This window comes from Lynx canadensis, chromosome A1 (genome assembly GCF_007474595.2).
Source record: "Lynx canadensis isolate LIC74 chromosome A1, mLynCan4.pri.v2, whole genome shotgun sequence".
Classification (NCBI taxonomy): domain Eukaryota; kingdom Metazoa; phylum Chordata; class Mammalia; order Carnivora; family Felidae; genus Lynx; species Lynx canadensis.
Genome location: NC_044303.2, coordinates 24,195,151 through 24,208,020, shown reverse-complemented (window position 1 = coordinate 24,208,020; position 12,870 = coordinate 24,195,151). Strand labels below are relative to the sequence as shown.

Genomic DNA, 12,870 nt, shown 5'->3' with positions numbered 1-12,870 from the left:
TGTGCTACTCAAGAACACTGTAAGGACTATCTGATTCAAGTTCTTGGAGGGCATTGCTGGGGAGCAGACCAGACATTTTCCCTAGGGTTCTGGGAAGTGTTTTAAAGCATAGACTGGAGGTAGAATGATTTGCTTTTGCTGTGGAAATACCTACTTTTGTGAAAATTCACATTTCAGTTTGTGGACGCCTTCTGTCTTACGTCTGCTTTGCTCAGATTTCACTGGTTCAGCACAACATTGCAATAGAGAATTCTTATTGCAATAACACGTCTTTCCTTAGATGTTTCCCCATCTGCTAATCCTTGACCAGTGTCTCTCTCCCAGTGAAATCAAATCTATGTGTAGATGTTTTAATTCTTGGGAAAGTAACAGCAGTAGCTTGATTCCTCCGAATCCACTGAGAAAAGCTGCATGATCTGAATAGATGTAACGTGGCTTACTGTCTTTAAAAAGTCTTAAGAACAGCATCTTTACCTTCATAAATTAAAATTAGAATGTTTTTAATCTTATCCATCGTGCTTGATATTATAGCGTTTCTTTTCATCTGAGGGCATCAAGCTGACTTCAGAGGGTATAAGACAGCATCTTTATCTTAGAAGCTTTCAGTTGCTCTGTGATTTGCATCTGCTTAGCAATGAGGCTAAAATAAAGGGGAAAACTGTAGCAAAGTATGATATAAAATATATATCGTATATATGTTTTTAAATGCTTTGCCAGACTTGAAATAAAGCTGCATGTATGAACTATATCTTAAATAGTTTCAATTCTTGTTTCATTTGGACACAAAACTACTTTCATGTTGACATATCAGTCATAATCAGTTATAATCACTGTTAATGTTAATCTGTAGTCCTTTCCAGTTCAGGAAGTCATTGTATCAGGAAACTGCTTCCTGACAAGAGCAGATATTTGGAGGCCAACTCAGAAGACCCGTGCCCTACCATACGTGTTTAGTGATGAATAAAGTTACATGATTATCCCACGTCGGGGGGGTGTACTTTTATTCTAACCGCACATCTAAGAAGCCTCCTTTAGACTTTTGGTTTATGTGTGACTGCAAAAACATGAAATTTAACGTGCTTTGTGACACATGTAGGAACACAAGTAAAACCAGAATTCCCCGGAGTAACCCTAGAACAGTAACCCTAGAACAGTAACCCTAGAACAAAAATGAATTAGGTGTGTGTGTTACCTTTCAGGGAGGAGTACTTTATATTCATTGAGTCTTCATAAACCAGGGTGAAAAAAAAAATACATTGAGAATGGTGAGGACAGGTGGGGATTCAACTTGGAAGCTTATGTTTTGCCCTTAGGTGAGGTTATGTCCTGAATGTCCCTAGTGAAAAGCTCTTATTTCTATGCCATTGGTGAGCACGTGATACCACCTGGATATTAAAACTGTTTTGGACGCCAGTAACATCCAATTGAAGAGCGTGCTTTTCCTTAGTAGTGGCTTTGTGGGTGAAGGATTTCCTTGTGCTACTTGCATAAAACACTTTGGGTATGCTACTTTGTTTTGTAACCGGTTAAAAAAAATCTTTGGTGGAATGGGTTTTACCTGCTTTGAAATAAGGGGTTAGTCTTGCCATTTGCTAGTAACCAAAAATGTGTGCTTCTTTCCAGCTGTTCTTCCGTGTAGTTTTAATTGTACGCACTGTCTCTTTCTGTTCTAATGGCTGCCCACGGAATAGGCCGACCTCTGCTCTCCGTATGACATCCTGCACTTGGACTTCCGTCACATTCGAAAGACTGTTGACACTCTGCTGGCCCTTGGGGAGAAACCCCCACAACCAACTTCCGCCCTCCGCTCCAGGGACCTTATAAGCTTCTGTCTTGTCCATATTCTCTTTATAGTGCTGATCTATATCACTTACCGCTGGAATGCTCTGTCCGCATAACGTGTGCATGTGCATCCAAGCAAACACTCTGCTGTGTCACCCTGAGCCATCACAGGGCCCTTCCTCCCTCTGAGCCTCTGCCTTGCCAGCTTCCATCCCTGTCATCTCTTTAGTAGTCTCTAGAGTTTTGAAGGGAACGCTACAAGTCAGGTTTTCCCAAGGCACAGACTTTATAGAGTGCAGTTCCCATTAAATAATCTCTCTCGCTTCCTAAAAACCAGGGACAGCAGAGCGTATCGAGACCTCATGCTTTCTCACTCACATAGCTGCCCTGGGTAGACTGGAAGAAGATGCCAGAACAGGAGCAGAGGGGATTTAGGATATGGAAGTCTTTCCTTTGGGTCAGTGTCAGATCCTAATTCAGGAACGGGCAATTGAGGTGTAGTGGAGCCACCTTGCAGAGAAGACAGGAAATCAGCATTTTGGGCCCAATTCGGTCTAGAAAAGTCTTTGATAATACCGTTATTGACCAAGTTGAAAAATGCCGTCAGTGAATGACTGCTTTGCCGGCCATTCAGTTGGTTTCCTCCGTTTCCCTCAATGGGAGGGTTGCTGCCCACTTCTACCCTGAGCAAGCCCCTCTGCCTGCTGCAGGGGAAGGAGCTGTGCAGCGCGGGGCTGGGGAAGGAGGGGCCATTGCTGTTAGAGCGCCACCTGGAGGATTCACTTGACATCACTTCCCGCATAGTTTTACCTTTTACTCCTTGCTAGGTCTACCCTGAGGCTCTTAGAAAAGCATTTTCCAGAAGGGATTTCTATTTTTAAATAATGTAATGGGTCGTTTTGCTTTTTTGCTACATCACATGATAGCTTCAGGTCAAGAACGTGATGGATTTGACTGTATTTGTTTTCAAATAAAGCCATGAGTCATGGAACATTCTTGGTCTGAGGACGTGGGTTACTATGGCAGAAGCCAACAGTAAGATTGCTCTCATTTTAGCAGAATGTAGTTTCCCTAATGACTTGACATTTCCATTTAACCTTCGGTTTCCAGTGACATGAGCAAGCTGCTTCTATTCCTAAGTAAGCTTACAGGATTATATATTAACTAAATCTGCTTTTGGAGCAATGTGATCGATCAGTTTGTAACTAAGAGAAAAAAAAAAAAACAACACACATTAGAATCTTGTCTCGGCCAAGATATTCCTGGTTCTGGGATTTCTGTTTCTAATATGAGAACGCCCTGCTTGAGGTTTGGACAGTTTCTCCTCTGCTTCATTATACATCTGGGTGCCACGTACTATTTCTTAAATTTGGGGGATGATGACATTAACTTCCTCAAGATAAATTTCTAGTTCACTGAGATGCGAAGAGTCTCCATCCATGGCTACTAAGAAGATAATTTTAGTTTTCTGAACGTGTCCATGAATCCAGGGGACTTGAGAATATGGAAAACCCACATAGTGAGAAGAGTATATTTATAAATCTTTTTTGTTGCTAAATCAAGTCAGATTTTCTAACCGGAAACGCTCTTCCCTCAAAGATAGCTCTTCCCTCCTGATTTTGTGTGGACTGGTGAAGTACAGGGTATGCGGAAGTTGTCTAATTAAGCTTGGTCATGTATAAACAACCCACAGATGTACTGAATTGCTTCTGGTACCCTTCAGTCTGTAACACAATGAAACCCCTTTGTGCAATGTCTCACGAGCACCCTAAACCCTAAGTTGCTTAATAAACACATTTCAAGTGATTCTTCCAGGTTTTTATCGGCCCATCGATACACTGATTTGCCCACCTAGAACAGCCTTTGCTTTTCCATCTGGCTCTACCTTGCACTGATGCTGCCCTGTAATGATCACTGTTGTTTGGTTTGTTTCTTCTTTGGGAGGGGTGGGGGGCAAAAGGGGAGAAGGGAGATGACTTACAGGGGGGCGCTTGGAAGAAAATCCTATCAATCAAAACAGAGTAGAACAATCATGTGAGATCAGATTTAATTTTTGGTGCTGAGCTGACATCATTCTCTGGCTCTGTCCGTATTTCAGTTCTGGCCTCAAAGGTTCTTTGGATGTGCTTTCATTTTTCCTGTCATTAATGTAACTGTCCCCTGACGTGCTGCTCCTCTTGGGATCTGTTGAATGGCTTTTTTTTTTTTTTTTTTAAAATCAGGAGGCATAGTAACTAGCAGAACACAATTAATTTAGCCCTTTAGGCAAAACTTTGAATGAACTGTCTTGCCCATTGTCAAGCTGTTCATTTCTATACAGAATATTAAGCCCCCCCGTGGTTCTTCCCCAGAGTACCCGCACACCAACTCATATGCTCTCGTGATGCCTGCCGTTACAGTGTGACCGGGGATGCAAACTGATGTGCTTGTCGTCTGAGAGCTGGTCAGGGATTTAGTTGTGTGATTTGTACATGCAATCCTAAATTTCCTTCCTCACACAAGAAGGACCATTTTCCTAGTACTTCCTTCCAATGCCTGCTAAAAAGAACCAATTATTTATGTTCTGTCTTTGAAATAGAAAGATCTATTTGAAATAGAAGGTTCTCTTTCTCTAGCTGCCCCAATTGATGGCAGCTCGCCACTCAGCATTAGGATTTCCACAGTGTGTCCCAGCTAATGTGCTCTTCATTCCTTCTATTTATGGATTCGTAATTTGTAAGTGGCTCACAGTTGTGGGGAGAGACACCTATGAAATGGGGCTGGGGGAGAGGCGCTGCAGAACTCCAAAGTTAGACAACTAAGTAGGAGTTTCATCAATGAGAACAGGTAAAAAAGGCACTTGATATCCTGATACCATTTATTTGTAAGAAATTAAATTTAGTGCGAGGGTCGTCTAAAATCCACACTAGTCCCTGTCATAAGATCAAAGGATTTTTACCTTACAGGGTAAAAGGAATGGACAGTGGATTAAAATTTCAATCCAATGGCTTTGGATTGAGTGGAAAAATATTTTAATCCCATTTTAAGAGATTCTGGGTTTTTTAAAAAAATTGTTTTAATGTTTATTTATTTTTAAGACAGAGTGTAAGCAGGGAAGGGGCAGAGAGAGAGGGGGATACAGAATTCGAAGCAGGCTCCAGGCCCTGACCTGTCAGCACAGAGCCCAACACAGGGCTTGAATGCCCATTGAGATCATGACCTGAGCCTAAGTCAGACGCTTAACCGACTGAGCCTCCCAGGCGCCCTGGAGATTTTAGTTTTTAAGATTAGGCTTCAGGTTTTGAAATTAGTTCTCAATAAAAAATCAGATCCATAGAATGTGTGCTTTTTTTCTTTGAGACTATCAGGGTCCAGTTCCTTGGCTTTTCACTGTGATTTTATTTGTGCCTGTGTTCATTCATTCATTCCTCAATATTGAATGAGCACTCTTTGAGTAAGGCTGTGTGGTAGACCTGGGGATAAAAAGGTGACCATGATACATGACCCCGTCTTCGAAAATCTTGCAGTCGAGACCAGGAGCCAGCAAATTTTTTCTGTAAAGTGCCAGATTGTAAATATTTTATGCTTTGTGGGCTCTACGATCTGTTACACAAACTACCCGGTCCTGTTGTGGTCTGGAAGCAGCCATGGATGACTCATACATGAAGGGGCGTGGCTGTGTCCCCATAAAACTTTGTTCACAAAAACAGGCTATGGACTGAATTGGCCCGCAGGCACTGGTCTTTGGAGTCCTGATCTAGTGGACAAATAAAATGGAATTCATTGTGATACGAGATTCTGCAAAGCACAAGGCAGGGGATCGGACCCCGATGGGTAACAGTCTGTGAAGCCTTCTTGCCCTTGTGCCATGTACCCTGCGACCTGGAAGAGGAATAGCCAGATGAGGGGGGGGATGTGTTCTGCGGAGGTGAGAAAAGGGGCGGATGTGTGTGGAGAAAGAGGCGTTCTGGAGGGAGGAAGCACTGGAAGATGGCCTGGCTGGAAAGCAGAGAATCAAATGAGGAGTGACGAGACGCCCTCTCAGTCTGTAAGGGTTTAACGTGGTCTCCCTCTTAGTTGGACAACACTGACCCTCCTGAGCAGGAACTGGAAACTCTCTCAGTGTGAAAATAATGCAGACAGTCTTGTAGGTTCACTCACTTCAGTGCCAGGAACTTGCATGTGAGCAACAGACTGAACGATATGGAATCTACTGATGTAAATGACTTTGGTTTAGTCAAGCGGCTGGCCTGGAAGGAGGCATGCGGCCGTTTGGGAGCACGAGGAGCTAGAGAAAGAGGACAGCCAGGCAGGGCTGCTCCCATGAGGCGTGCTCGGCCAGGGCACGATCGATGTCTGTTTCTGTCTTTGAAGAGAAGCCGAACGAGGATCCCCACGCGATGTTGAATTTGTTGGGGGTTACCGGGATAGGACTCTGAGGGTCTAGAGGCCTCTTCCTGTCCCAGGGGCCGCAGATGCAACATACTCCCCCGTTGAAGGAATTTCTGGGAAGGAGCTTGGTGTTGTAGAAGGAGCCCCAGCTTTGAGATGAGACTCCTCTTCAGATCCTGGTTCCGGTACTTAAGAGCTGTGTGACTTTACCAGAGTTACTTAAACGCTCTACGTCCCCATTTTTCCATCTGTAAAGTAGAGGGATTATACCCACCTTGCACAGTTGTCATAAAGAATTAAGCGATGTAAATCTGTAGCATTGGCACCAAGCCTGTAGGAAGGGGCCCGGGAAGCCTTCCTAAGGTAACATTTAGTCTTTCTGGCTTGCCTGCCTTTTCCAGCCCTATTTGCTGTGACTCCAAAAAGAGCTGGATGAGGGGATGTGAGGGAACCTTACTGATTCCACCATAGGAGAAGCAGCAGCAAGCACGCGTTCTTCGGAGGGGATCAGAAGCATTATATTTCTGTAAGATACTACTTCATGACTCTGCTCTGTGCTTTGAAAGGAAACACAGCAATGGTGCCACATTCTCAAGAAGAGCCACTGGGCTTCTCTAACAGTGAAATTGAAATGCACTTAAAGTTCGTGTAAATGTACAGTGATCCCCGCTTTAAATCCATTTTAGACCGGTTTCGGTGGCCCTTCTCTGTCCCTTCTGACCCAGCCATAACTCTACGGCAGTTCCTTCCCCATCTCAACTTCTAGGTCACTTCCGGGACCCTCTCCCCAAGCCCCCATGGACATGTAGTGGCAGGTCCAGTGTGTGGAAGATGGCCTTCTGGCCTTCCTTGCTGTCCTTGCTCAGCCTGTCAAGCAGTGCCTCAGCTCATAATTCCATCAGTCTTCACCCCAGTCCTGTGATGATACAGCCTGAACTGCCATGTTTTGTTTCTACCAGCTCATGCCAGTCTTCCTAGGTTACCACCAACTCCATCCAAGTAATCTGAGGGCACTTCCGGGTTTCTTCAGGGCATGTGAATGAAAGGAGAAGAGGCAGGAAGGATGTGAAAAAGTACCTTTTTCTGTCTCCTGTTTACTTCTCATTGCCAACTGTAAGGGTGGAAGGGAGAGCCTTGGACTCTGCACCAGGTTTGGGAGTGAGGAGACCAGGAAGTGAGAAAAGACCAGGGAGAGAAAAGACCAGGAAGTGAGACCAGGAAGTGAAAAAAAGACCTGGGAGAGAGGGTGAAGCGAACTCAGCCTGTGATGTCTGCAGAAGTCCTGTCAGCAGGAGGCTGAGACCTCAATACTTTCCCATCCCTGTGTCTCTGGAGCCCCCAGCCTTTCCCAACCGTGACCTCTAGCTTGGAACCACTCTTTAATGGGACCAGGGCAGTCATGAATGGAGACATGTTGAATCTTAAGCAGGACTTAGGATAAGGCACGTAGCCCCAGAAAAGCCATGTTGTACACAGTTTAGACCCTGTGGAAATATTAGTACTTAAATTCAGGAACATTTAGGACTAAACATAAATAAACACTGTGGTCAAGAAGCAAAGTGTCTTTCAAGATGGCCTCGGTCATATGCTTCCTTCTAAGATTTCTATTTGTGTTCCTCACCTAGTGTTCAGTTGATCTCTTACTGTTTTTCTCAATGATTTATTGAGCTTATGTGTTATATAAAACTCTTTGTAATTTGATGCAAATACTTTATTTAGAGTTTGTTTATCTTTTATTTATTTTTTTTTTTTTTTTTTTTTTAATTTTTTTTTTCAACGTTTATTTATTTTTGGGACAGAGAGAGACAGAGCATGAACGGGGGAGGGGCAGAGAGAGAGGGAGACACAGAATCGGAAACAGGCTCCAGGCTCCGAGTCATCAGCCCAGAGCCTGACGCGGGGCTCGAACTCCCAGACCGTGAGATCGTGACCTGGCTGAAGTCGGACGCTTAACCGACTGCGCCACCCAGGCGCCCCGAGTTTGTTTATCTTTTAATTAGCTTGTTTTTTTTTTGACACATAGAGGCTTTAAACTTTAAGGCATAATCAGTTGTTTCTATCTTTTGTGATTTTTATACCATTTTTTACCTTCGATAATTTTCCATTTATTTACAAGAGAAAATGCTAAATATTCATGTCTGTTTTATTAGGAGAGGTATTTGATTTAAAAAAAAAAAGTTAACACTTTAGGGGCACCTGGGTGGCTCAGTCGGTTAAGCATCCGACTTCAACTTGGGTCATGATCTCATGGTTGGTGAGTTCAAGCCCCGCATTGGGCTCTGTGCTGACAGCTCAGAGCCTGGAGCCTGCTTCAGATTCTGTGTCTCCCTCTCTCTCTGCTCCTCCTCCGTTCGTGCTCTGTCTCTCTCTCTCTCAAAAATAAACATTTAAAAAAATTTTAATGATTTAAAAAAAAACAGTTCTTTAATTCATTTCAAATTGATTTTAGCATATGGTGTAAATAGAAGACTTTATTTTTTCCCCAACTAATACCTTGTATCAGGTGCTTAACCATAATAGTGGCCATTTGTGATTTCCTGCAAAGGCAGATGTCAACTTATGTGCTGTGGGGATCATAAGAATGAAGTAAATACACCCCTGCCCTTGTGGAACCAATCTTAGCAATGAAATGCCAGATTGGGGTGATTTCACAAGCCATGGCAAATGGTGTCAGGGAAGGATATACACTAATGTCCGGCTGTGGCATGCCCATCCTGTCCTAGTGACCGCTCCTGACTCCCAGACAGAACCTCCCATCCTTTCTCAGATTGGCATGTGGCTACTAAGTTGGCCAGCAGCATAAACCTGCACACCCACCTAATATGCCATTGACAAGATAATCCTATTATGATACAGATCAGACACATGAAATAATGGTTGAAATTGTGCTTTAAAGAATCAGTTGTCCTGTGTTGACATGTGGCCATTTCTTAAGACCTGGTGCCAGAGAGAGTCGGAGCTACTCTTAATTTACCACAAGTTAGGGAAGGAGATAGGGATAGGGGCAAAAAGGTGGTTGAGAGAGTGTAGGAAGATGACATTTGCAGACAGTGGAACAAATTACTTGAGATGTCATGGCGCGTCCTTTAAAGACCTTTCTGAGGACAGAATGCCTGTATCTGTGGTAATTTATGGGGAGTCCTGCACCGAGGAAGTAGGAGGATCTGGTTCCTCAAGCACAAATCACATGAGACGCAGCAGAATTGTCCAAGATCCTGATTGGCTTCATGTTAAACACTGTGTCCGTTGCCTGGGGTGTGATGCACATGCCATTTAAACTGCCCTTAAAAACAGTGGCCATTGGGCTGTGGAGAATATACCATGATCTGGTAGACAAGAGGGAGTGTTTGCTGTGGATTCTTTTCCTAGCCAAGGAGACATACTCAGCAAGGAGATTCCCCTCATTCCCCGAGCCAAATGACAAAGGTTTGAAATTATCTTCTGTTCTTTTGTAAACTGTTTGGTCGAGCATGCAAGGTTCTCCCCATAAGGAGTGATTTGTGTCGATTATTTTCCTTGACTCACACGTACTGGCCATTTCCCAAGAGCAAAAATACAACATGAGGAAGTAACAGGACATTTGTGTCTTTGACAGTTTTACGAAAGAGTCTTAAAAGAGACACTAATGAAGGTTGTGGTTAAAATTACTTATTTACAAGGCTCTTGATAAACCATGAAGAAAGGATACCAGTCCACCAGCATGCCTCCATTTCAGAGATCACAGCAAATAAAATCAAGGTTTATGGTCATTATAACGGTGCATGGTCAGTGTATAAATGAGTATATTAGTTCCCTTAAAATGTGTGAGAAGCTACTGGCAATTTGGCTTTAAAGAATGTAAGCTAATATATTCTCGGTGTTTGGTTTCCACCTGACTCTATGTAGCTCAGTTATTTAGCATAACGGTTTTTAAAATGTTTGGATCTATTGCATATTTCAGAATGATTGGGAGACTTTCTGGAACGACCTTCACTTGTGAAAAATCAGTATTTTCTCTGCAAATACAGAAAAGATCTTTGCCAATGGGTTGAAAGCAAGGGAGAAAGCACAGTCTGAGATGATCAGACAGGCATAAGTCAGAGCTCAACTCAGCTCCTGTCAGTGGTGTCCTAAGATTTTATGATTATGTTGCAGTCATATAAAAATTGATGTTTTGTTCTTCTCCCTTTTAGGAAAAACTGTGTCTACCCCATCACATCCTTGAAGAGAAAGGCCTGGTCAAAGTGGGCATTACTGTTCAAGCATTACTAGATGTAACGGTAACGAAGTCTCTGTTCACATGAAACCAGCTCCTCTCCTTTGGGTCGGTTCAGACTCGTCTCTCGTCAGAGATCCTGAACTCTGCTCTCAGCACCTGTTCCTCCTACCCTCCCGCTCACTACCTGTCAGTTCCCTGGCTCTAGTTGCATTGAAGGGAGGACATAAGGGAAGATGTTTCTGCCTGTCAGAACTGACCTCCACTGTTAAGATATGAGAGAGATTTACCTTAAAGCCAGTGAGGGAGCTGTCTGTGAAGAACTGAGCAGCACATCGATGCCTTTTACAACCTCCTTCCATCCCTACGCTCACCTACTGCCATTACCGAAACACCAAGCACAACCGTTTTTGCAACAAGACGCATTTGTTTTATTCAAACCAAACTTCTTGTGTATTTGGTGGGGGGAGGGGGGGGAACTCAATCAGGTTTTTCACCACCAAATTTTTCAAGACGTTTCTTGAGACCATTGCCTTTTAAAAAACTATTTTCGACATACAAAATATTTATATAAATATTATTTATTAGTGAGTTGTTATTTCATCCTTTGGATGCAAATTGTAAATTAGGAAACTATTTTATTACTGCTTTTTTGTGGTTAAACACTTTATTTTAATATTATAAATATTGAATTATTTTCTATGCTCTTTGGTGTGCAGTAGTTGTAGGTCTCAGTAATCACGTTTTCTGGTGTTTGTGACTCAGAAACAAACAAACAAAAAAATGAAGCCAAAAAACAGGTGCTTCTGTGACAAGAACTGTTTTCTGGGGAGGCATTATTTCCACTTCGGTTCATCGAACATTGGTTTTGTTTATATTTCTGCATTCCATCCAGTTTCCTACATTCCAGCAGCCCTGTTGTCCTCTCATGTAATGAACTGACTGAAATCGAGAGAGCACCCCAAAGTTATCTGTAAATAGCTGTGATGGAAAAAAAAAGGCACATTAAACTTGAAGATGAAATGTGAACAGTTATTTTTTTGGATTCAGACTTATTTTGCTATGCACAAAACATTCACGTTTTTAACACAGAGAAGTAGTAAGTGTTAGCATCGTGCGTCTTGAAGTATAATTTTGCACTGTAACTTGGGTAATGAAAGAAAGTCTAACGCCAAAGGTAAATAATCAGGAAATGGCATCAGAAAGTGGAGGTAATAAAAAGATGTATTGTTTAACCAAAAAGCTTCTTGAAGGATGGCTCTGACCGAGTGAGCCAGAATTACGCACGGCACGTAGGGCCCGGATCAGGAAACCAGCACTTCTTACCACTGCCAGTCTTAAGGGAGGAAACGATTGTGAGAAAAGCAGACGTGCTCACTTTATTGTAATTTAGTTGGTGGCTTCCAGAAAACGCTGCAGGATTCACGGTCTCTGGTGTGAAACCGCGGAAGTGAGTTAGCGAGTTGGTGGGGCAGCCGCATGGACACCCAGGCAGGCTCCGGAGAAGGTTAGGTAAGTGGCGTTTGGAGACGGAGTAGCTTAGGAAGGAGTGAAAAGTAAGTTCGATCAAAGCACGACTAGAGAAAAGCCAGCGAAGGCAAGGGAGCTGTGTTGGTTGGAGAGATTCACATAAGGCTTAACAGACACAACCATCTATTTGAGGCCGTTACGTGCACGTGCACTCGCCCATCCCAGCCCTTCATCTTCCGAAGTCTCGTGGAGGCTGACTGCAGCTTCGCCTCCGTGAAAAGCCATTGTAAGTTTTTAGAGTGGCGGCAGCCACAATTCACAAGACAAATACAAGGGTGAACACAGAGCAGAGGATACCGGGACGATGGTGTGCATTGAACCGCGGACTGACTGCCGTCGGTCAATGCCAGCATCTGCCGTGGGCAGGATGGAGGGGTTACTGAAAATGGTCGTTTGCATTGGCAGCTAGCGGTTATTTCCTGTCAAATAAATGTACTGTGCACTTTAAGCTAACTTAAAAGATGTTTTAATATTTTCCTGTACTGCACAAATACCTGTTTTATCGAATAGCATAATGATGTAAAAAAGACGTTTTGGACAAAGAGCGTATTCAATGTAAACAACAGGCCAAGGTTGATACAGAAATAGGAACTTAGTTTGCTGCACCTTGACGGGCATTCAGAATGCAGGGTCCTGAGATATTTTTTTACGTGTATATATTGGCAACATGAAGCTCTGTAATCCTTGTTCTGAGAGGGGTTTTTTTTTTCCCCAAAATTAAAATATTTCTTTGGATATTCATCTTCAGTATTTTTCTTAAAGTTGGCTGTATAATACAAATGGCTTCAATACTTTGTGCAATGGCTTTTTTTTTCTTTTACGTGCAGTCCTTGTATGGCTAAGACGTCTTCAAGATCCTTGTACACTGTTTATATGTGCAATAAAATGTGCGTGGCCAGCTGAGAGTCCCTAAGTGGACAGAATGTACATAGTGCGAATATCCTCTCTTTTATTATTTAACAGTCATTAAAACTTTGAATTTGTACAAACCA

The 12,870-nt window shown here is 43.0% G+C and overlaps 1 protein-coding gene across 4 annotated transcripts in view; it reads left to right on the top strand.

Annotated features, from left to right (window-relative positions):
* Positions 1 to 12,870, top strand: part of LRCH1 (leucine rich repeats and calponin homology domain containing 1) — a 203,539-nt gene extending 190,669 nt beyond the window's left edge. For 3 of the 4 annotated variants that reach the window (XM_030310779.1, XM_030310763.1, XM_030310774.1), the window contains one exon: positions 1,692 to 2,980. In XM_030310779.1, coding sequence (XP_030166639.1) covers positions 1,692 to 1,898 — 207 coding nt within the window. In that variant the 3' untranslated portion in view covers positions 1,899 to 2,980. Of the gene's footprint in view, positions 1 to 1,691; positions 2,981 to 10,325 lie in introns of those variants that run through there. The other variant, XM_030310770.1, reaches the window with a different exon arrangement.